Source organism: Saccopteryx bilineata, chromosome 1 (genome assembly GCF_036850765.1).
Source record: "Saccopteryx bilineata isolate mSacBil1 chromosome 1, mSacBil1_pri_phased_curated, whole genome shotgun sequence".
NCBI classification, from domain to species: Eukaryota; Metazoa; Chordata; class Mammalia; order Chiroptera; family Emballonuridae; genus Saccopteryx; species Saccopteryx bilineata.
In genome coordinates, this window is record NC_089490.1 from 335,927,897 (window position 1) to 335,949,426 (window position 21,530).

General features: G+C 36.6%; 1 protein-coding gene across 7 annotated transcripts in view; it reads left to right on the forward strand.

Moving 5' to 3' along the window:
- The window catches only part of DLG2 (discs large MAGUK scaffold protein 2), a 2,196,962-nt gene that overhangs the window by 1,205,761 nt on the left and 969,671 nt on the right, over positions 1–21,530 (forward strand). Inside the window, exon 1 of one of the 7 annotated variants that reach the window (XM_066249057.1) lies at positions 21,372–21,512. The exons of 5 other annotated variants lie outside the window; for them this stretch is intronic. In XM_066249057.1, the coding sequence (XP_066105154.1) occupies positions 21,435–21,512 (78 nt within the window). In that variant the 5' untranslated portion in view covers positions 21,372–21,434. Of the gene's footprint in view, positions 1–21,371; positions 21,513–21,530 lie in introns of those variants that run through there. One more of the 7 variants, XM_066249085.1, reaches the window with a different exon arrangement.

Sequence of the window (21,530 nt, forward strand, 5' to 3'; positions counted from 1 at the left end):
TGAGGTGGGAGAACACCTCAAATTTTCTTGCATTTGGGCAAAACAAGGAAGCATAGAGCATTCCCAGGATCTCTTAGAATAGTTTGTCTGCCAAAGATTGCTGAGAATAACAGTTTAAGTATAGACTTAGAAAACTTTGTTTCCTAAGCAACAGCAGAAAATAGAGTAAAAATCAATTTCTGAAATCAAAATTAAGTACCATGGTTAAGTTTGTTTCTATACCTAAACTGAACTAAGTAAAATGGAAAAGAAAAATAGAATTAATTGGGTTTTCTTAAAATCTTTATTGATCCACTTGTAATACAGGGCAGACAGAAACATATACTCAAAAAACACTGTTAATGATTACTCTAACTAAATGTTAAATGTTGTCAGAAATGGACAGATGTGAAATTTCATTAGGAAAATTGTAGGTGAGACAGAAGAGAAGAACAACAATTAGGTAGAGATAGCATAAAAAAGGAAATAGTTTTTGCTAAATTGTCCTAATTTCTTCTTTTTATTCATTATTTTATTTTTCTTTTTAAATGAAGTCATTTTGTCTTTTTAACCCCCTCCTTTTAAAGAAAAACCAAACATAGTCAAGTATTAGATGCTAATAAGTGTCCTTTTGTATTTTAAGAGCTTTATTGGAGTATAATTGACATACAATAAACTGCATATATTTTAGAGTATGTAATGTGATAGAGTTAACATATGTCAACACCTGTAGTATCATCACCACAATCAAGACAATGGATATATTTATCATCCCCTGGAGTTTCTTTGTGCTCTTTTGTAAACCTTCACTCCTCTTACCCTGTCTATCACCAGTAAACAACTGATATGCTTTCTGTTATTGTAGATTTGTTTATGTTTGGTAGAAATTTGTATAAATGGAGTCATATGGTCTGGCTTTTTGATTCAGATGAATTATTTTGGGATGCATTCATACTTTTGCTGATATCAATAGTTCATTTCTTTTTATTGCTGAATAGAGTATTTCATTGGATAAATATAAATCAATTTATATTCATTTGTTTTCTCCCAAGGTTTTTTTTTTTTTTGCTATTATAATAAAACTGTTATAAAATTTTTGTATAATCACTGAGTGAATGTGTGCTTCCATTTCTCTTGGGTAAATGTCTAGAAGTGGAATTGCTGGGTCAGTTCCATATCGTAGATATTGTTTAACATTTTAAGAAACTGTCAAACTTTTCAAAAGTGGCTGCATTATTTTGCATTCTCAAAGTGATTGTCGTACTCTACATTTGTGCATTTTTTAATCACTGGCTGGACATTTTTCTGAGCTCAGTTAGTAGTAGGAATACATCTATTCCCTCAAGGTAGGCCACTGTCCTCACCACGAGAATAGCTCCCAAATGTGTGCCTCTAGTTAACTTCTTCCTCTGAGGATTCAGCTCTGTGATTTTTATTGATCATTAGCTAATCATCTAGTTTATCAGTGCTTTCATAAGACTGTGCAGCTGGGGCACTACTGGATCAGGTGTCTTAACTAAATGGCCCCTGAATTTCTTTGTCTTGGGAGAGCCCAGAGTAGACTTGCTTCCTAACATGATCTATTAGACCTACCATGAATAAAAATTTTAACTCTCTTCCACTCCTCTAAGACAGAAAGGAACTTCCACAAAACGTTTACCAAATATTTCACCAAAGACTTCCAGGAAGTGAGCACAGAGAATAAAAAGAGGGTGTTTTGATCTCCAACACAGCTAGCATGCTCATAGGGACCTAGTCCCTGTCCCAAAGAGAAGGGACTATTAAAATACGACATGTGTCCTAACTCCACTGGTGGTTAGGCCTCTCCTAAAATTTTTAAATACATATTTTAATTTATCTTATCATAGTTTGGGAAGTAAATGAAGATAATGTAAATGAAAACAACCAATGGCTATTTATTCAGAGCTTGCCTATAGCAAAGGAGTCAGCCACCATCACTTGCCGAGACTCAAAGGCAGGCTGCAGAATTGGAAAGCTTTATAGTGGTAAAAGCTAGCTGGGGTCCCTAAACTTTTTACACAGGGGGCCAGTTCACTGTCCCTCAGACCGTTGGAGGGCCACCACATACAGTGCTCCTCTCACTGGCCACCAATGAAAGAGGTGCCCATTCTGGAAGTGCGGGGGTGGGGGGAGGGAGGGGTGGTGGATAAATGACATCAGGGGGCTGCATGTGGCCATGGGGCCGTAGTTTGGGGACGCCTGATTAAGGCTTCAGGTATGCATGTTTGGAGGCAGAAGTATGGGGAAGCTGTAGTGTAGGTAGGCTAATAAGAAGCGGGATATTGTATATGATTAGAGGTGCATGGTATTTGTTTTGGGGGTACAACCTGTAATTAGACATTTATGTAACTTACAAAGTAATCAACCAAATAAATCCAGTATCCATCTGATACTATGTATAGTTATTACAATATTTTTTACTATATTCCCTATAATGTACTTTACATCCCCATGACTATTCTGTAACTACAATTTGTATGTCTTGATGCCTTCACATTTTTCACCCATCATTTCAACTCCCCTCCCATCTGGCAATCATCAAAATGTTTCTCCATATTTATGAGTCTGTTTCTATTCTACTTGATCATTTATTTTGTTTTTTATTCCACATGTAAGTAATATCACCTGCCATTTACCTTTCTCTGCCTAACTTATTTCACTCAGCATAATACCCTCTATGTCCATCCATGTCACTGTAGATGGCAGGATTTCATTCTTTTTTATGACTGAGTTTATCCCATTGTATATGTATTGTACTGCTTCTTCTTCATCCATTTATCTGTCGATGGACACAGGTTGCTCCATATCTTGGCTATTGTAAATAATGCTGCACTGAACATATGAGTGTGTATGTCTTTTCAATTTGATGTTTTTGGCTTATTGGATAAATACTCAGTAGAGAAATTGCTGGATCCTCCTTTGGTTCTTATTATAACCTTTTTTGTGTGTGTGTGACAGAGACAGAGAGAGGGACAGATAGGGACAGAGAGACAGGAAGGGAGAGAGATGAGAAGCATCAATTATTCGTTGTGGCACCTTAGTTGTTCATTGATTGATTTCTCATCTGTGCCTTGACTGAGGGACTACAGCAGACCGAGTAACCCCTTGCTCATGGCAGCAACCTTGGACTCAAGCTGGTGAGCCTCATTCAAACCAGGTGAGCCCACGCTCAAGCTGGCAAACTCAGGGTTTTGAACCTGGGTCCTCCACATCCCAGTTCGATGCTCTATCCACTGCACCACTGCCTGGTCAGGCAACCTTTGTTTTAAAGTCTATTTTTTCTGAAATAAAAATTGCTACCCCAGCTTTTTTGTTTATTTGTTTGTTTCCATTTTTATATAATATCTTTTTCTATCCCTTTACTTTCAGGCTGTGTGTCTTTTGATCTGAAGTGAGTTTCTTATAGACCGTATATGTAGGAGTCTTGTTTTGTTATCTTTTGAGTTACTATTTGTTTTTTGATTGAAGCATTTAACCATTTGTATTTCAAATAATGATTGATAGGTATGTACCTACTGCAATTTTATTATTTATATTTTTTACTTCTTCTTCCTCTTTTTTTCTCTTCCTCCTCCTCCTCCTCTTCCCACCTCCTCCTCCTCCTCTTCTTCTCCTTCTCTTCCTCCTCCTCCTCCTCCTTCTTCCTCTTTCTCCTTCTCTTCTTCTTCTTCTTCTTCTTCTTCTTCTTCTTCTTCTTCTTCTTCTTCTTCTTCTTCTTCTTCTTCTTCTTCTTCTTCTTTCCCCCTCTCCTCCTGCTCCTCCTCCTCCTTCAGGAAGACCCTGTAATATTTCTTTTAATACTGGTTGGGTGATGATGAACTCATTCAGCTTTTAGTTGTCTGGGAATCTCTTTATATGTTTGTCAATTCTAAATAAGAACTTTGTTAGGTAGAGTAACTTTAGTTACAGATCTTTACTTCCCATCACTTTGAATATTTTGTGCCAGTCTTTTCTGGCCTGCAAAGTTGCTGTTGACAGTCTTATGTGAGTTCCCTGTAGATAATTAACTGCTTTTCTCTTGCAGCTTTTCAGGTTCTCTCTCTGTCTTTAACCTTTGCCATTGTAATTATGATATGTCTTGATGTGAGCCTTATTGGGTTCATCTTGTTTGAAACTTTGCTCTTCCTGGACTTGTATGTCTATTTCCTTCACAAGGTTAAGAAAGTTCTCTGTCATCATTTTTTCAAGTAGGTTTTCAATTTCTTTCTCTCCCTTGTCTTCCTGCACCCCCATGATGCCAATGTTGGTATGCTTGAGGTTTTCCCAGAGGTTCCTTATAATATCCTCATTAAAAAAATTTTTTTTTTCTATTTGCTATTCTGATTGGTATTTTCTGCTTTCTTACTCTCCAAATCTCTAATTTGATCCTCTGATTTATGTGCTTTACTGTTGGTTTGCTATAATTATTCATTTCTGTTAACATTTTCTTTATTTCTGAGTGGTCCTTTTTATGGTTTCCATGACCTTTTTTATACTGTTGAAGTTCTCATTATGTTTTCTGAGCATCCTTATAATTGTTTTGAACTCTGCCTCTGGTAGAGTTTACCTCTATTTCATTTAGTTTTTTGTTTGTTTGTTTTCTGCAGATTTCTCCTGTTCTTGCATGAGACCTACTTTGTCACCTCATTTTGGCTGCTTCCATGTTTGTTTTTATATATTAGGTAGAGCTGCTCCATCTCCTGGTCTTGGTAATGTGGTCTCACATAGTAGGTATGTAAGACAAAGTGGGCATAACCTCTCCAGTTACCTGAGACAGCTGTTCCAGATGCACCCCCGTGTGGGCTGTGTGTACCTTCCTGTTGTAGTTGAGTCTTGATTGCTGTTGAGATGTCAGTGAGAGGGATTGGCCCCTGGGTTGATTGGCTGCAAGGACTGACTTTGACCACAGTAGAAGAGCTGCTATGCTGGGGTTGATTCCACAAAGTAAGAGTCACTTCAGTGGGGCTTTGGTGATCAATGAGTCTTCCCCATGAGTGTGTTACTTATGGAGGTGATTGTGCTCTAATCCAGCATGGTCTGAAGCTGTCCACCAGTTGCACTGGTTCTGGGGCCTTTTGGGAGGTACAGACCAAGGCCAGCTACCACCTGTGCCCTACCTGAAGCTATCTGGCATGAGCTACAGAGCAATCTACAGGTGGCTACTACTTGTGCTGGGCTTAGAGGTGCCCAGGAGAGACCAAGCTTTATCCAAGCCTAGCTGTCGCTCATGCCAGGTCTGGGGTGACTTAGCAAGATATACGAGACATGTAGAGGCCAGATGCTGCTTGCTTGACAGAGTTTAAGAAAGTTCAAAACATGAGCCCAGAGGGGCCATTTGTATTGAAAAGCCACTGGAAATAGCTTGAGTGGGAAACAGACCAGGGTAGGGAGAAGAATGTTACCCAGATTGGAGATTCAGGTATGGCACCCATCTGCCAGCTCTGAATAGAAGGCTTAGCAGAGGAACAATGGCCTCTGCTAGCACTTTGTTTCTGTGAGAAAGCTGCCTCTCCAGTTCTCATACTAAAGTCAGACAATTCAGTCCTCCCTTGTATGTGGCTGGCATCTTTTGAGCTCAAAGGGAGGTAAGGAGTCTAAGTAAGTCTATGTATGGGCCCTTTAAGAGGAATGCCTGGGACTCACTCAGCCACAATCCATACTGAGTTTTACAGCTAGAAGCTGTGGGGACTTCTCTTCCTGGCGCTGGAACCCTTGGCTCAGAGCCCTCACTCCTCAGGGTGAACTTCTGCAGCCAAGATATTCCTCCCGATTTTTATGCACCACACATGGGTGTGGGACCAGCCTGTTTGTGTCTTTGCCCCTCTTACCAGTCTTGAAGTGGCTTATTCTTTAAATTCTTAGTTGTAGGACTTCTGTTCAACTATATTTCAGGTGGTTCTGAATGATGCTTATTCTTTAATTTAGTTGTTATTTTGATGTGGTTGTGGGAAGTTCCTAGTACTGCTTTTACCTACATCATCATCTTGACCAGAAGGCCTCCTAATTATGACTCAGAAGTTGGCTGGCATTCAGACTGTGCCACTGTAAATTGATTGACCTCCAACAAGTTACTTAATTTCTCTGTGTCTTCTTATGTATATACTGGAGCCATCTCATAGAGTTTTGTAAGATTAAATAAGTACTTATGTCTCTGCTTCATATTAAAAAAATGTTCATAAATGTTAGCTTTGATAAGCATATGAACCACATAAAACATAGTATTCATAATACAAACCTCAAATATATGTGTGTATCTTGACTCCAACTATCTTTTAACCCCTATCATTTTATTAGGGGTATAATCTTTTTTCTGGTTCTTGCCTCTTTCCTAGTATACAACTTTCTACCCAGCTTAAAGCCCATGAAGATTCATTTAATTACTTTCATTGCATAGACTCTCAACTTTCCTCTCTTTTTATTTATTTTTTCACTTTGTTCATTGCTTTCACAGAATTCGCAGTTCAGTAAGGGAACTATGTATTAAGTAGATAACTATAAATGTCAAAATGTTCAAGAACTTGGTCCTTGAGCTTTTTCACTATCTTAATCCGTGATCATGACTCTAAATGCCATTCATATTCTGATATCTTTGAAATGCTAGACTTGTATATCCAGCAGGTGACTTGCTATCTGCACTCAGCTGTCCAAAAGATAGTCTCAGAGTTAACATGTCCGAAACCTAACTTTCTATTTTTCCTGAAAACCCAGCTCTATTCACAGACTTTATTTCAGCCAGTGATAAGTTCAGCATTCTAGCTGCTCATGCCAATGGCTCTGCCTCATCCTAGCCTCCTCTCTTTCTCTCATACCCCACAGCCACTAGCTTCAAAATATGTCCAGATCCTGACCACTGTGTTTTTTATTTCCTTGTGCATTAGTGTTGTCCATGCTACATTTTTCTTTAAACTTGATAATTGCAATAGATTCTTAACTCTTCTCTTTGCTTCCAGCCTTGACCTCCTACAGTTAAAATTTTCAAGACAGCAGCATTCATGGTCTTATTAAAACATTAGTCATCTCATGTTACTAGTCTGAAATTGCTTCCTACCACATTCATAGTAAAAGCCAAAGAGCCCACAGCAGCTTATGAGGCCTAGAAGATTGATTTTCCATATTCCCCTCACTCACCTGTCTGCCGCTCTGACCTTATTCTGCTCCATCTTTCTTCTCACTCTGCTTCAGCCACACTGAATTCCTAACTGTCATCAATCAAGCCGGCCACTGTCCCTTCTAAAGGTTTTCATGTGGTCTGTTCTCTCCTCAGGTATCCTTCTGGCTTATTCTCATTTCCTTACGGTCTTTACTCAAAATTTACTTTTCAATGAGGTTTATCTTAATCGCCTTATCAAAAAAATTAAACTTCCAACACACTTTTTATTCCATTTACCTGTTTTATTTTTTCTTTTACAGGTATCAATATTTGACAATATATGTATATAATTAACATATATAGTCCATTGTTATCTTTCTTATCATCTCTTATCTACATTAAAATGTAAGCTCCAGAAGTTAAGGATTGATGACTGTTTAGTTAATTATTTTATCCCATTGCTTAGAAAACTTGGCTGGTGCAGAGAAACACTCAGGTAAATGCTGAACAAATAAAAGAGTGGAGGAGGAATTTATTTCATCACATTGCTTACCAGCTGTATGTACTCCCTTTTTTTCCAGGGCTACCACAACTTGTACATATTTAACTGTTAACCCCCCCATCACTGCTTTTATTTTTTATACGGATGTGGAAATCCCTATGGCACAGATGAACCCCTCTAGAATACACTGAAGTAGAAACTATCAAATTGTCTGCAATATTTTTTTAATCATCTGCTTTAGAAGCGTTTACAGAGAAAATTTAGAACCCTCATGTGGAAACTACTGACCATGAGAAAGAATCAGCAGGTTTAACAAAAGATAGAATTAAATCTCTAAGAAATTCATTAGTGAAAGTGTCAGACAGACTATAAAATAAGAATACTTAAAATTATAATGAGACAGAGGGAGAAGCAGAAAGTAAAACAGAAGAAGAAGGTGCTCTAACGGCAAGTTCCCCTTGGTCTTAAGCAGTATTTCCAAGTCCCCTGGGCTCCTGTCTTCAGCTGCTTTTGATCCAAGTTCTCAGCCTATAAAGCACCTGTCACATTTTATAGATTCTGTCTCCTCAGCTATTCCTTCCTTCATTCACACCTTTTGTAAATCCTTTTAGGGCACTTGTTATGCACCAGGCACTTTGTTAGGCACGGAGGATTTGGTGATGAAGAGACAACCATGGCTTCTGCTTTCATGGGATGTCCCACAGGAAAGCAAAGAAAATATATATACTGCATCGGCCATTGTCTGTGTGATAACCATTTTGAGAAGTAATGTACTGAGCTAAGGGTGTGAGTCAGGGACCTAACTCTAGGCTCTAGTGTAAGGTGTCAAAAAAGAATGTTTCTTATATTGCTTCCTGCCTGTTTTCCTACCACCAATACCCTAAGTGAAGACTCCCACTATCTCTACTACCTCCATCATTCTCTCCAGTCTCCAACTCTGACCATGTTTGTCACGATTAAGCATTTCTTGGCATTGTCTTATTACAGTATGGCCGTAGCCCTTCCATCTGAATTTTCCACTATTTTTCAAACACAGCTCATGATTTCCAACATTTTTACTTTTATTCATGCTGTTTTCCCTGGCACATAAATGTACTTTTTGTTTTTACCTGTTTTCCAAGGCCCAACTCAAATTTTCTCTCCTATAGAAAGCCTGTCTTCCACGCCAGTCATGGCCTAATGAATGTTATCTGAACTCAAAGTACTTGCCCCTTCTTCATCTCATGTGTTTTTATTTCACCAGAAGCCATTACATGCTATTTCCTGAATTGCTACACTATTTTTTTTTTTTTGTATTCTTCTGAAACGAAACAGGGAGGCAGTCAGACAGATTCCCGCATGAGCCCGACTGGGATCCACCCAGCACGCCCACCAGGGGGCGGTGCTCTGCCCATCCGGGGCATCGCTCTGTCCCCACCAGAGCCAGTCTAGCGCATGAGGCAGAGGCCATGGAGCCATCCCCAGCGCCCGGGCCATCTTTGCTCCAATGGAGCCTCGACTGTGGGAGGGGAAGAGAGAGACAGAGAGGAAAAAGAGGGGGAGGGGTAGAGAAGCAGGTGGGCGCCTCTCCTGTGTGCCCTGGCCGGAAGTCGAACCTGGGACTTCCGCACGCCAGGCCGACGCTCTACCACTGAGCCAACCGGCCAGGGCCCACTATTTCTTAAATATAGGGGCACTAAAGACCAGACACATTTTCAAAATTGAGAATGAATGAGGGGAAATAAGGATTTAAAGCCTAATTTCTTCTAGTAAATGGGTTTAAATAAGTTACTTAACTTCTTAGAAATATTCTTTCCTGATTTATAAAAGAAGATGATATTATATGACTCACAGATTTTTTGGAAATGATTAAATGAGATGGGAATATTTTCTAAAGTGTGGTGTACTTAAGACTATAATGGCAAACATTTAAAATAAATATATTTTAATTTTAATTGAATGGCAAACATTTAAAATAAATACTTCTATTCTAATTTTAATTGAATTTTAATTTAAATTAGAAAGCAATTTGTAATTATAGAATAAAACATTCTCTTCAATTATCTAATTTTTAAAATGTTCAATTATCTCATTTTTATTTTACTTTTTGATTATGTTAACATGATTCCATTTTCATTATATTTCAATATGAGTATTCTAGTTTTATCTATTTCATTGTATGTTATTATTTTTGGATAATGAGCCTTATTTTTGTTCATTATGGTGATATGTTCTCTTTCATATTAAATTTATTTCAAAAGTGAGTCAAATTAAGTTTTACAATAACCTAAATAAACAACAAAGAGATAGTATGTGAATATGACAAAATAGTTGAGGTTAGATAAATACTGAGACAAGGCCTCTTAAGTACCTGAGTGAACAAAATCTTGAAGTATCTTAAAGACAAAACACTTCACATAATTTCAGGTGCTTAAGGTAAAATGCTGATATAGAAGTATATACCAACTCGTCTTCTTCCCTTTTCTCTCTATTCAGCCATGAAGAATACTACTACAGTTTCTATTAAACTGTATATGTTCTTTAAGATGCATAGAGGTTGCAATTAATAGGAATATTTTCAATAACACTATCTGCAGTTGACATTTGCACTGAGGATTTCAACAGCTGTTGTTTCTGTTTTATGTACATGGCAGGATGCAAAATGAATAGTTTGTATATTTTCATTGGTGGTTCTCATTTAAAAAAAATGTGAGGGAGTTTATTTGTTTGCAAATGTGTTTTTATTTATTAAATTTTGTAAAAGATCTCTTGTTGCTCTCCATGGAAGGAGAAGAATTACAAAGTGAAAAAATTGACAGCTGGTAGACCACAAATCAATGTCTCATTGGTTTACTTTTGAAACATTGTTTTTCCAAGCACTTCAAACCCTTCATTCAATGACTTTGATTTAGCTCTTTTCAGTATGAAGATAAGTACAAGGTAAAAATACAAATAGAGGATAATAATAAATGCTTGATATGTGTCTATATAGTGCCATCTTTTCTTCTCCTAGGAGTATGAAACAATTTAATTCAACTGATGTGCTCATTTGTTTATTTATTCATTCAGCAAATAACTATTATTCAGATATTTTCATTAAGTGCTTTCCATGTGAAAGGACTATGTAGATCTCTGAGGATTCAAAAATAAATAAATCATGAATTTCCTTGATTTGCCATTTAGAGGGAAACATTTAAGTTCAAAGTAATCACAAATATATATAATAAGAATTAAACCCAAGATATGTACAAAGTACAATAGGAATCCTTAGTTTTAGTGCAATATAACAAATTGGCTCTGTCTAGAGGGATCAGGAAAAGTTTCATAGGGAATTATTGGGCCAAGTCTCAAAATCATGCAAGGATTTCTCACATGAAGAATGAGAGAAGCAGGAAGTGAATGAAAGTTTAAGACCACAGGCCGAGGGAACAGCATGTGCAAAGATACTGGTACACAGAGTGTGTCGGGGAAACAGAATACTTCTGTAAAGACCCAGAAGACAATATGTCAAGATGATAATTTTATCAAAAAATGACTATTGAACTTAAAAGATTATTGTTTTACAAATCAATTCTTGGGCTATACTGGCATGGACAGATTACTTGAGTTTAAGGGGAATTTAGAAATTGATTATATGAGAAGGCACTATATAAACACACATTAAGCATTTATTATTACCCTGTATTTGTATTTTACCTCATACTCATCTTCATACTAAAAGTGATAAAGTTATTGTAAGAAGGGTTTGAAGCACTCTGAAAAACAATGTTTCTCAAAAGGTAACCCAGTGAGACTTGATCTGTTGTCGACAAGCTGTCAGTTTTTTCACTGTGTAATTCCTCCCCTTCCATAGGTAGAAACAGGAGATATTACAAAATTTAATGAATAAAGTAACTAGAGGTAAGACAACTGGTAAAAATGAAAATGAAACTAAGAGTATAGGCTCCCCAGCTAACACCTCACCTTTATGGATGGTAATACTTCTGTTGTCCAGATAGCTAAGGATACTGGACTCTCTAATTGAATTATAATTGATAAGAAAGTTCCTATGCCAAAGGTTTCAGGTTAGATAAGTGTCATTTAGACAATTGCATCTGTGGCATACTTTGGCAGGCCATGTAAATTTGAAGAAATTGAATTGAATCATCTGTTACAAAGTTATTCAACTACCCATTCTTTAGCATTGTGTAGCTATTTCAGGAAAACAATATGTTCACTGCTTTGTTTTCTTTTTTACTCCCGAGTTAAAGTTCTGTCATGTTCTATTAGCTACCCATTTTCCTTGGCTTGATGTTCTACGTTGCTCATACCTATCTCCATTCAGCTCTGCATTCCTTTCGATAGCCATTGACTTATTGATCTCTACCCTCCACTGTAGCAAACTTTCCTTGTAAGCATGTGGGCCAATCTCAGCATGTGGATCCAGAATCACCAAAAGCTCAAGGTCTATTTGAGTCTCCCTTATTATGAAAGATTTTTTACAATGAGAGGCTATGAGAAGACTTTCAAACATTTTAAAAACATACAGAAAACAAAATAACAATCTGCCTCAGAAAAATGGACATTTTTGAAACTAAAAATCTTTAAATTTATGAAAGATATTTACAAGTTGTTTTCACTAATGGAATAAAAGAGGGAAAGATTTAAAAAAGAAGGTAGATATCCTAACAGCAAGGATGGTTAAATACAAACATGGAGTTTTAGAGTCCTGGCTGGGCTCAGTGGATAAAGAATCAACCAGAGGTCACAGGTTCGAGTCCTGGTCAGGGCACATACAACAAGTAATTAATGAGTACACAAATGCTAAGTGAACAAGTAGTTGATGCTTTCCTCTCTCTTCCCATCTTTATCTCTGTCTCTCTCTTATCTCTCTTGCACCATTCTCTCCCTCAAATCAATAGAAGCATTAAAAAAAGTATTAGAAAGCATTCTCTGCTTCTTCATAATAGTAAGCACAAATTTTCTGTCTTGGCTATTGTGCATTTTTGTCTTCTCTGAAGATCAGAGAATGCATAAAAATAAAAACATTTTTATAACATCCATAATGTATGCCAGGTACAGGTCCAAACAGTTTACATGTATTATCTCATTTGATACATAAGTATTAAACACAATGGTTTCCATTATTACCCCATTTGATACACTTGGCATCATTTGTGCAAGGTCACGAATCTAGTGGTGGTCTATCTTTCTGCTAACTTTAGGTAATTAATTATTATACAATAATGACTTTTGAATAGCATTTTAATTAGGTGAATTCCAAGAATATCTTGTACAAAATATTTCACAATACATCTTGTACATACTATTGTCAGATATGGTGATCAAATACTAATACCTCATGCCCATGCCAGTGAAATTCTCTAGTTTGCTTTTGGGTAATGCCAGTCTGGCTTGTTTGAGCTGGTATAAAATAGCAGCCAGTGCAGTGAGATCTGGACCTGACTGTGGTGTCCCAGGGGCACATGGGACTCAATAAGGGCTCTAAACATAAGAATGTGAGATTCTGATGCTCATACAGAGCAAGTCACTTAACCTTAGGATCCCCCAAGGAAGAGAAATTAGACTAACGTCCCTGCAACTAACTGAAAAGTCAAAAAGGTTCTCGTTTAATGAAAGGGCTTCTAAAATAACTTCATTTATTATACCAAGGAAACAACAAGAAGCATGTTTCTATTATAGGGGGAAGAGTAAATTTAACCATTTTGTGTGGGGAGAATAACACTAAACCAAATAAATATAAAACATGAAATGGCTTCTGGACCAGTAAAATCTCTGGGCAACTAGCAGAAGCAAAAAATTAGTCGGTACCAACAGTTGCACCACTAAAGGTCCCTGGGACTCCTGCAGGAAGTAAAATCTGTCTAAAGAGTATTTTAAATTAAAAATATGCAACGACATATAGAAACTATCCACCATAAGTGGAATAAGTAGGATAAGATTTCTAAGAAAGTTAATAAAAGTATGAGATAAAACTACAAATTAAATGTTTCATATTAAAAAATATGATAAAGGAAGGAATAAAAATCTTAATAAAAGAACAAAACACTATGATAAAAGTCTGGTTGGACTAAAAAATAAATGTATAGAACCTCTAGATATTAAAACTGTACAATAATTTATTAAAAATGAACACTTTGTAAATAGCTAAAACAGTAGATTAAAACAAAATAAAAATAGTAATTGGATATGAGGATATAACTATGAAAACAGCAAAACACAGAAGAAGAATAGGAGATATATGAAGCAATAGAATAGGAAAATAGCCCAGGAAAAATAAAACAGGATTTTAGAAGAATAAAATAGAATATGGGAGAAGAATATTAGAAAAGATAATGATTGAGGTTTTTTTAAAAAAAATAACTCCTCAGATAAAATAATGATGAGTTCCAAGAAGAATTTTAGAAAAAAATATATTGTACTAAAACAGCAGTTAAACAAAGATTTTAAAAAAATCTTCAAACAAAGCTAGAAAAGAGACATTCCTTACACTGTAGCAATTTGATTGACAGCAGACATCTTGTCATAAAAATAGATACAAAAGATGGTATGAGATATCTTCACAGTGCTAAGGGGAAATAATTGTCAATCTAGAAATCTCTATTTACCTATGCTATCCTTCAAACTCTAAAATGAATGTAGACAGTTCATGAAAAGTATAAAAAGATTGAGCATGTTTAACCATTACAGATTTTTGCAGAAATAACTATTAAAATAGCTACATTGATAAGGAAATTTAGGAGGGTTAGACAGCTAAAAATAATAATGAGAAAATAAACTGATAGCATGTGGAATTTTTCTGATTAACCTTTAATTATAAAAAATAAATAATGGTGATAATAATAATGACTGATTTGGTGAGGAATGGAACTACTTACTACAAGATATAATAGTAGGTGTGAGAAATACACTACCATGCATAGTAATAAACTGCTATAAAATAATAACATGGATTATTGGGCATAGCATGTCCAACTTTCTAAAAATTAATTTGAAAAGTTAAATGAAAAGAATGATTAGCTCTTGATATATCAATATTTATTATAAAGCATAGTAAAAAAGATAATATAGTATTAGCAAAGGTAAGTAAAAATTTAACAATCACCAAAGAGCCCAGAACAATTATATGAGTACCCATATGATCTAGATAGATATAATATGACTTAGGAGCATAACAAGTCAGAAAAAAAGGGAAAAATATACCAGCAGAGAGAAAGAAAGAAAAAAGGAAGGAAAGAAGGAAGGAAGAAAAGAAGGGAGGGAGGGAGGGAGGGAGGGAGGGAGGGAGGGAGGGAGGGAGGGAGGGAGGGAGGGAGGAAAGAAGAAAGACACTGCCATACCTATGGGGGAAAAGATTTCTATCTCACACCATATATTTTTTTAATTATAAAATTTATTTGTGAAAATAAAAATATTAAATTTGGGGGAGAAAATATAAAATATATATTTTTAGGGGAATTCTTAAGATAATAAAAGTACATACCGGTATATAGGAAAATCTTGATAAACTTTATTAAGTACACTTAAATTTTTATGAGGATTCTGTATAATAACATACGGTGACTAATAAAAGACCAGTCAGCATATATAATAAATATAGAATTAGTGTCCTTAATACATTAAATATTTTCATAAATCTATAAAAAATATCTAATTTTTATTTTGAGTTAATTAAATTTATTGGAGATGATATTGTTAATAAGATTATATAGGTTTCGATGGACCTGACCATGAAACATGATCTGTACATTGCATTGTGTGCCCACCACTCAAAGTCAAATCATCTTCCATTGTGATATATTTGTTCCCTTTTACCCTTTATTACTCCCCACCCTCTCTTCTCTCTGGTAACCACTGTACTGTTGTCTATGTCTATGAGTTTCAATTTGATATTTCACATATGAATGAAATCATATGACTCTTAGTTTTTTCTGATTGACCAATTTCACTTAGCATAATATTCTCAAGGTCCACTCATGTTGTCACAAATGACAGTATTTCATCATTTCTCATGGCTAAGTTGTATTCCATTGTATATGTGCACCACATCTTCTTTATTCAATTATCTATCAAAGAACACTTTGAATCTAATTTTTAAATAAGCAAAGGTTATGAATAGAAGGAAGCTCAAATAGCCAGTAAACATTTGAAAAGATGCTAAATCTCACCAGCAATCAAGAAAATACATATCAAAATTCCAAGGAGGTAAACATTATTTGTTGTGTTTTGAAAAATTTTTAAAGTCTGATTATACTGTGTCATCTAGAATGTAGGTCTCCTATAAACTACTAATAATGTAAATTAGAGAAAAATTTGTTATAAATGGACACATCCTGTGATCCGTCAATTACATTTTGAAGTAGCTACTCTAAAATTGCATGTGTTTAAAGCGACAGGTACAAGAATATTTATTGAAAATTATTTTGAAATAATTTTGAGGTGGTGTTGGGGTAGAGGGATTTTGCCTATATTATGCAGTTTATTTTTAAATTAAATTTATTGGGGGACAGGTTTCAAATGCGCACCTCAATAAAACATCATCTGCACACTGCATTGTACACTACATTGCCCCAAGCAGTCTCTTTCTGTTTCCATTTCCCCCACCTTGCCCACTTCAAATGATCTCTCCCACTTGTCCTTCTGGTTGTCACCACACTGTTGCCTGTGTCTATGTGTAATATATCTAGATCTAGATATATACAGATATATACAGGATATATATATATTCTTTTGCTTAGTCTCTTCACTTTCCACTCCCCAATCTCTCACCAACTCCCTCTGACAGCTGTCAGTCTGTTCCATGTATTCATGTCTGTGTTTCTACTTTATTCATCAGTTTATTTTGTTCATTAGATTCCACATGTAAGTGAAATCATATGATATTTGTCTTTCTTTTGACTGGCTTATTTCACTTAGAATAATAATCTCCAGGTCCATTCATGCTGCCATAAAGGTATGATTTTCTTCTTTTTTATGGCCACATAGTGTTTCATTGTGTAAATGTACCACAGCTTTTTTATCCATTCATTTACTGATGGGTACTTGGACTATTTCCAGACCTTGGTTATTGTAAATAATGCTGCAGTGAACATAGGGGTGCAGATATTCTTTCAAATGAGTGTTTCAGGATTCTTAGGATATATCCCTAGAAGTGGGATAGCTGAGTCAAAGGCAGTTCCATTTTTAATATTTTGCTGAAGCACCATAGTGGCTGAATCGAATATGGCAAAATGTTAACATTTATAAACTCTGGATGGTAGGCATATGGGTGAGTGTTGCATAACTTTCTCACATCTCTGGGTGCTGAAGTATATCATGATTAAACATTTAAAAGAAAAGATATGTGACATATTCAAACATCAAATAATTAGTTCTAATTGTGAGAGCAGAAAAAAGAGGTAAATTTATTCCATTATAATTAAAGTCAATAGAATCTTATTTGTAGTGACTCAAACATTTTGTCATACTTGTCCATGACTGGTTGATCTTTGACGCAGAAATATATCTATCAGTCAGTGGGTCAGTTTGTACACGTTGGTTTTGATATATACACATAAAGTTATAGTAACCATTTTGCTATTGTCCATACAGATAAAACCTGCAAAGAGATTTCACTATTCCTTTTCCTTTTATATACATTCACACTAATAATTGCATTTTGTATAGATAATATTTATTATTGGGCTTGAAGAACATAGAAACCAAAACACAGTAATTTTCTTCCTGAGCTCCCACTAAATTTTCACATATGTGTTATAATGCCAGTCTGCATTAAAATTTTTTTCTTTATACATCTGTGTCCCCAGTTATATGGGACTTCTTGAGAGGAGGGATTATAGCTTATTCAGTATATGACCTAAAGTAAATAATCAGTACCCTTTTGTGGAGAAATATTTAATCATGCAAGTAATAAGTCTTCTAGTGAATATTCTCATTGTAGAAGACTCAAATAATACACAATATACCATATTTCTCCATGTATAAGATGCACCTCTTTTTTGAAAAATTTGGGGTCTAAAAATTGGATGTGTCTTATACAATGGTTGAAGATTTTTTTAATTTGTATTTCCCACTTTTTTGCACAGATGAGGAGTTGTATGAATTTTATGATGAATAAAGCTTGAGTTCAGTAACTTTATGTAATTTTTTTTCAAATTTTAAACCCCAAAATTAAGGTATTTCTTAAACATGGGGAAATACGGTATAGAGCAAAATGTAACTCTTTTTTATCTTCCCTTTCCACTACTCTCTACAGAGGTAGCTAACATCAATATTTTGGAATTCCTGTGAATTAGAATTAAATAGTATGTTTATATTTTTTATTCATCAAGTCTATGTATCTATACCTACTGTTTAACAATGCACTGATATCATATGTTAACCAAAGGTCTATCAAATATGTATATCAGATATGCAAACAAATTAAACAAATATTGGATGTTTGTTTTGTGCATTAGTTTGTGTACATCTCAAACATGTATTTTCTTTGGTGTATATTAAATGCCTAACCTAGATAGCTTTTTAAGCTAGCAGATAGGAGTTTCTCGGGTTTAATATTTAGTCTGTTTATATAATTATATATGATATATCTAGATGATTTTTAAAAGAAAATTATTTATATACTAGGTAGAAAATGTAGTTGTATAATACTTTACAGCTTGATTTACACATTGCATTTACCTTGAGAATTCAGAGGAGGTTCACACAATGTGTGTGTTGAGGCATGAACCCAAAGCTGCTTAAATGGATTAATGTTGCATCTCAAACTCAGCTGTACTGTTAGACTTCTGTCATCTGAGAGGTACTAAAAATGAAATTACAAAGGAGAAGGTCTGCCCAGGTATTGATGTTAGGCAGATGGAAAGCATCTGAAAAACCAGTTTCCCTTACATGGCATAACTACAAAAGTTGTTTATCTCAACTGGGAGAACAATGGCTAGAGACCATTAGGATTTATGATTGGCAGCTGCCACCCTCCTTGTAGCAGTCACATCTGTGCAGGAACCCGGGAAAAGGGTTGTATAACTATGGCAACAACATCATTTCATTAAATGGCACTCGTCTTTCAAAAAACTTTTAGAACTAAACATTTGTGGATATGCTTCTATTGACTCTTCTAGTCTTTAAAGTTTGTGGATTTTTCTTTGTCATAGACACAGTCAACAAATGTATTTTGAGTATTTACACTGTGCTAAGCATTTTCAGAACATAAACACAAGTCCTGACTACAAATGTCCTACTCCACGCTGCCTTTTCTACCTCCAGCTCCCTATTTAAGAAACAAAAGTTATTATTGTTATTTATAAGTTAATCTTAACTGGCAGGCCAATTTATTTTCTTCAGAACTCCCATCTTGTAAAAGTTTATAAAGGCTCCGTGTCAGGTGTGTGAAGAAGTCATTAAAGTTTCAATATAAAAGTAAAACCAACCAACAAAACAATCAAACATCAAAGATCTCTCCAAGTCCCAGTTTTAGTGACCTAAGAAATCTTAACTTATGAAGAAAGTGCAAAAATTATTTTATGGTCTGGCAGCCCTATTAACAGTCTTTGATTCCTCCCCCCTCTTATATCCATGGTTTGAAAGCTCAACATTTTTTTCTCACCTCCTTATTGTCTGATTCCATCTTAAAATGTTAAAAATAGATTTTTTTAACTCATTAATTTAGGGAGAATTGCTCCCTTTCTCCTTTTCATCTACTTTATTCTGTTAACTGAATAGTCTTTTAACTACAACAGGGCTTTGTCAACCTTGTATGCAGAAATAATGAATGCCTTTAGCATCACAGCCATATTGGGGTAAGCTGTGTTCCTGCTGAGTGGCACTTTGAAAACGAAGCAGGAGTTATTTATTTATTTGTTGGATTTTGGTGGTACTTTTTTCCCAACGAGTACAGGGTGTGATGTGGAGAATTTTGCGCAGGGGTTGTCTAAGAGTGTCAAAAAGAAATGAAAGAAAGGTGGAGTTTGTCGAAGTGAAAGAACAGAGCAACAGAAGCAGCTGGTGGCCAAGCCAAAACCTAGGTGGCAATGAGGCAAGCTGCAGAAGGCAGAAGGGCCCCAGCTGCCCGCAGGATCTGTGGGCTTTTTAGAATGCTGAGACATTTTTACCAGAGTCTATACCTCTGGTTGGCAAGAGACAAGTCTCACATAAAGGGGCATAATCAGAATTATAGACTCATAGGGCAGAAAGGGGCCTTAAAAATCATCTGCTCAATTCTCTTAATTTACAGGTGAGGCACATCAAACTCAGAACAAGGAAACAAATTAGAAGCAGGCACCCTGGTTAAAACCCAGATTAGTCTTTCATTCAGCAAACATACATTAAATGCATGGTTCTAAGCACTCTTCTAGGCACCAAGGCTACCTTAGTGATTAACAGGGACATGCGTACTGACTACCATTGTCCTATCCCACATTGTCTACTGGCTCAATTGCCTATGAAGGTATCTGATATACTTTATAAAACAGTAGTCTTTTGACTGAAGACCCAAACCTCTTTGGGGGTAAACTTCAAGGGATGTACAGGGAATGAAGGGAGCTCTATTCCAACCATCTGTAAGTGTGCTGATGTTCTTTGAGCACTAATGTCAGATCAGCTGGAAAACACTTACGGGACTGAGTCTTGTTTGTATGTCACTAGAAGAAAGACTTTCTGGTTAATTTTCTTTTCTCAAGTGTTCTGGTTAAAGGCTTAAGTGCCCTTTCATTGGACAAAATGCATAGCCCTTAAAATTGACTTTACCTTTTCAGTGCCTCAGTCTAAATCCTTAATAAGATAATTGAAATTGAAAGCACCTCGTGGTAGAATCAAAAGAGAAAATTCTTCAAAGGAGCAAGAGCTGCCATAAATCATCAATTTACCTTCCCCAAAGTGGTATTACAGTCCTCCATGTAATAATGTAATATTGGCTATCACTGCAAGAAGACTCAAGAGTTGTTTTGTTTCTTTTTTTTTAAGTAGGTCGCTTTATTTTAGAGGTAAATTTAAGGCCCCCAATCCCCATGTGGAAAACCTGTGTTCATAAGCAAGACCCGGCGTGCTTTAGAAATGGAACCAATGAGTTTGAAAACTTAAAGACCTTTAAGCAAACACCTGCTAGTACACTTCATCCTGCTCACTTTGTCCTTTAACCCAGGCCAGTCTTTCAAAAATAAAGTGTTAGTAACTCTTGTAAGCTATGGCTAAGGCTGGCTCAGGTACAAAGATGACTTTCCTTGGACCAAATGGCGTTGAGGAGGGGGTAAGGGAAGGAAACGTCTGTTTCCAGCCACCGGAGCAGTGTGATATTCGGGGAGGATGAGAGCAGGATACAGGCTCCAGGGACACCTGTTTGTGCCGGCGAGCCAGGTTCCTGGTGGCCCTGCGTCGCGCCTGTGCCTGGCCGCTCCGGTATTGGCCGATTTACCGGGGAGGCTCCGTGTGGGTCTGTCTTGACGCCGCCAGCACGTACCGTCAAGACAGAGGGAAGCCGAGCCAGGAGGGGAACCGCCGGAGCCCGAGCCGGAGGTGAGCCGCCTCCCGGGCGAGCGGACTGCGGCTTCTCTTCCTCCAGACACGCATGGAGTTTGGTGGTGACGGTGCCCAAGAACTGCAGAGAGATACTTAGCTGACTGGTTGTGTGAACCGGCTAGGAAGGCAGCGCCCGCCTCGCCCGGACCTCCTGCTGGTAGGATGTAAATATACCTGCAGACTGGCCAAACAGGACTGCCTTTCCCCACCACCCCCTCCCTGCTCCCACCCTCCCCCTCAGCTAACTAGCATGAGAGGAACTGAGAAAGCAACAGCCTGCAAGTGACAGCTCCAGCCCGATTCCGTTCGTCTCTGAGCTGAGGTGGGAAATTGTGCTGCAGGTCATTGTGAATTTCTTCCCTTTGCATCGCTATGTTCGCCTCTATCTGGTATGCCAAGAAGCTGGGTCGCAGGTTCGTGCACAATGCCAGGAAGGCGAAATCCGAAAAGGTATGCAGTACGTGGGGC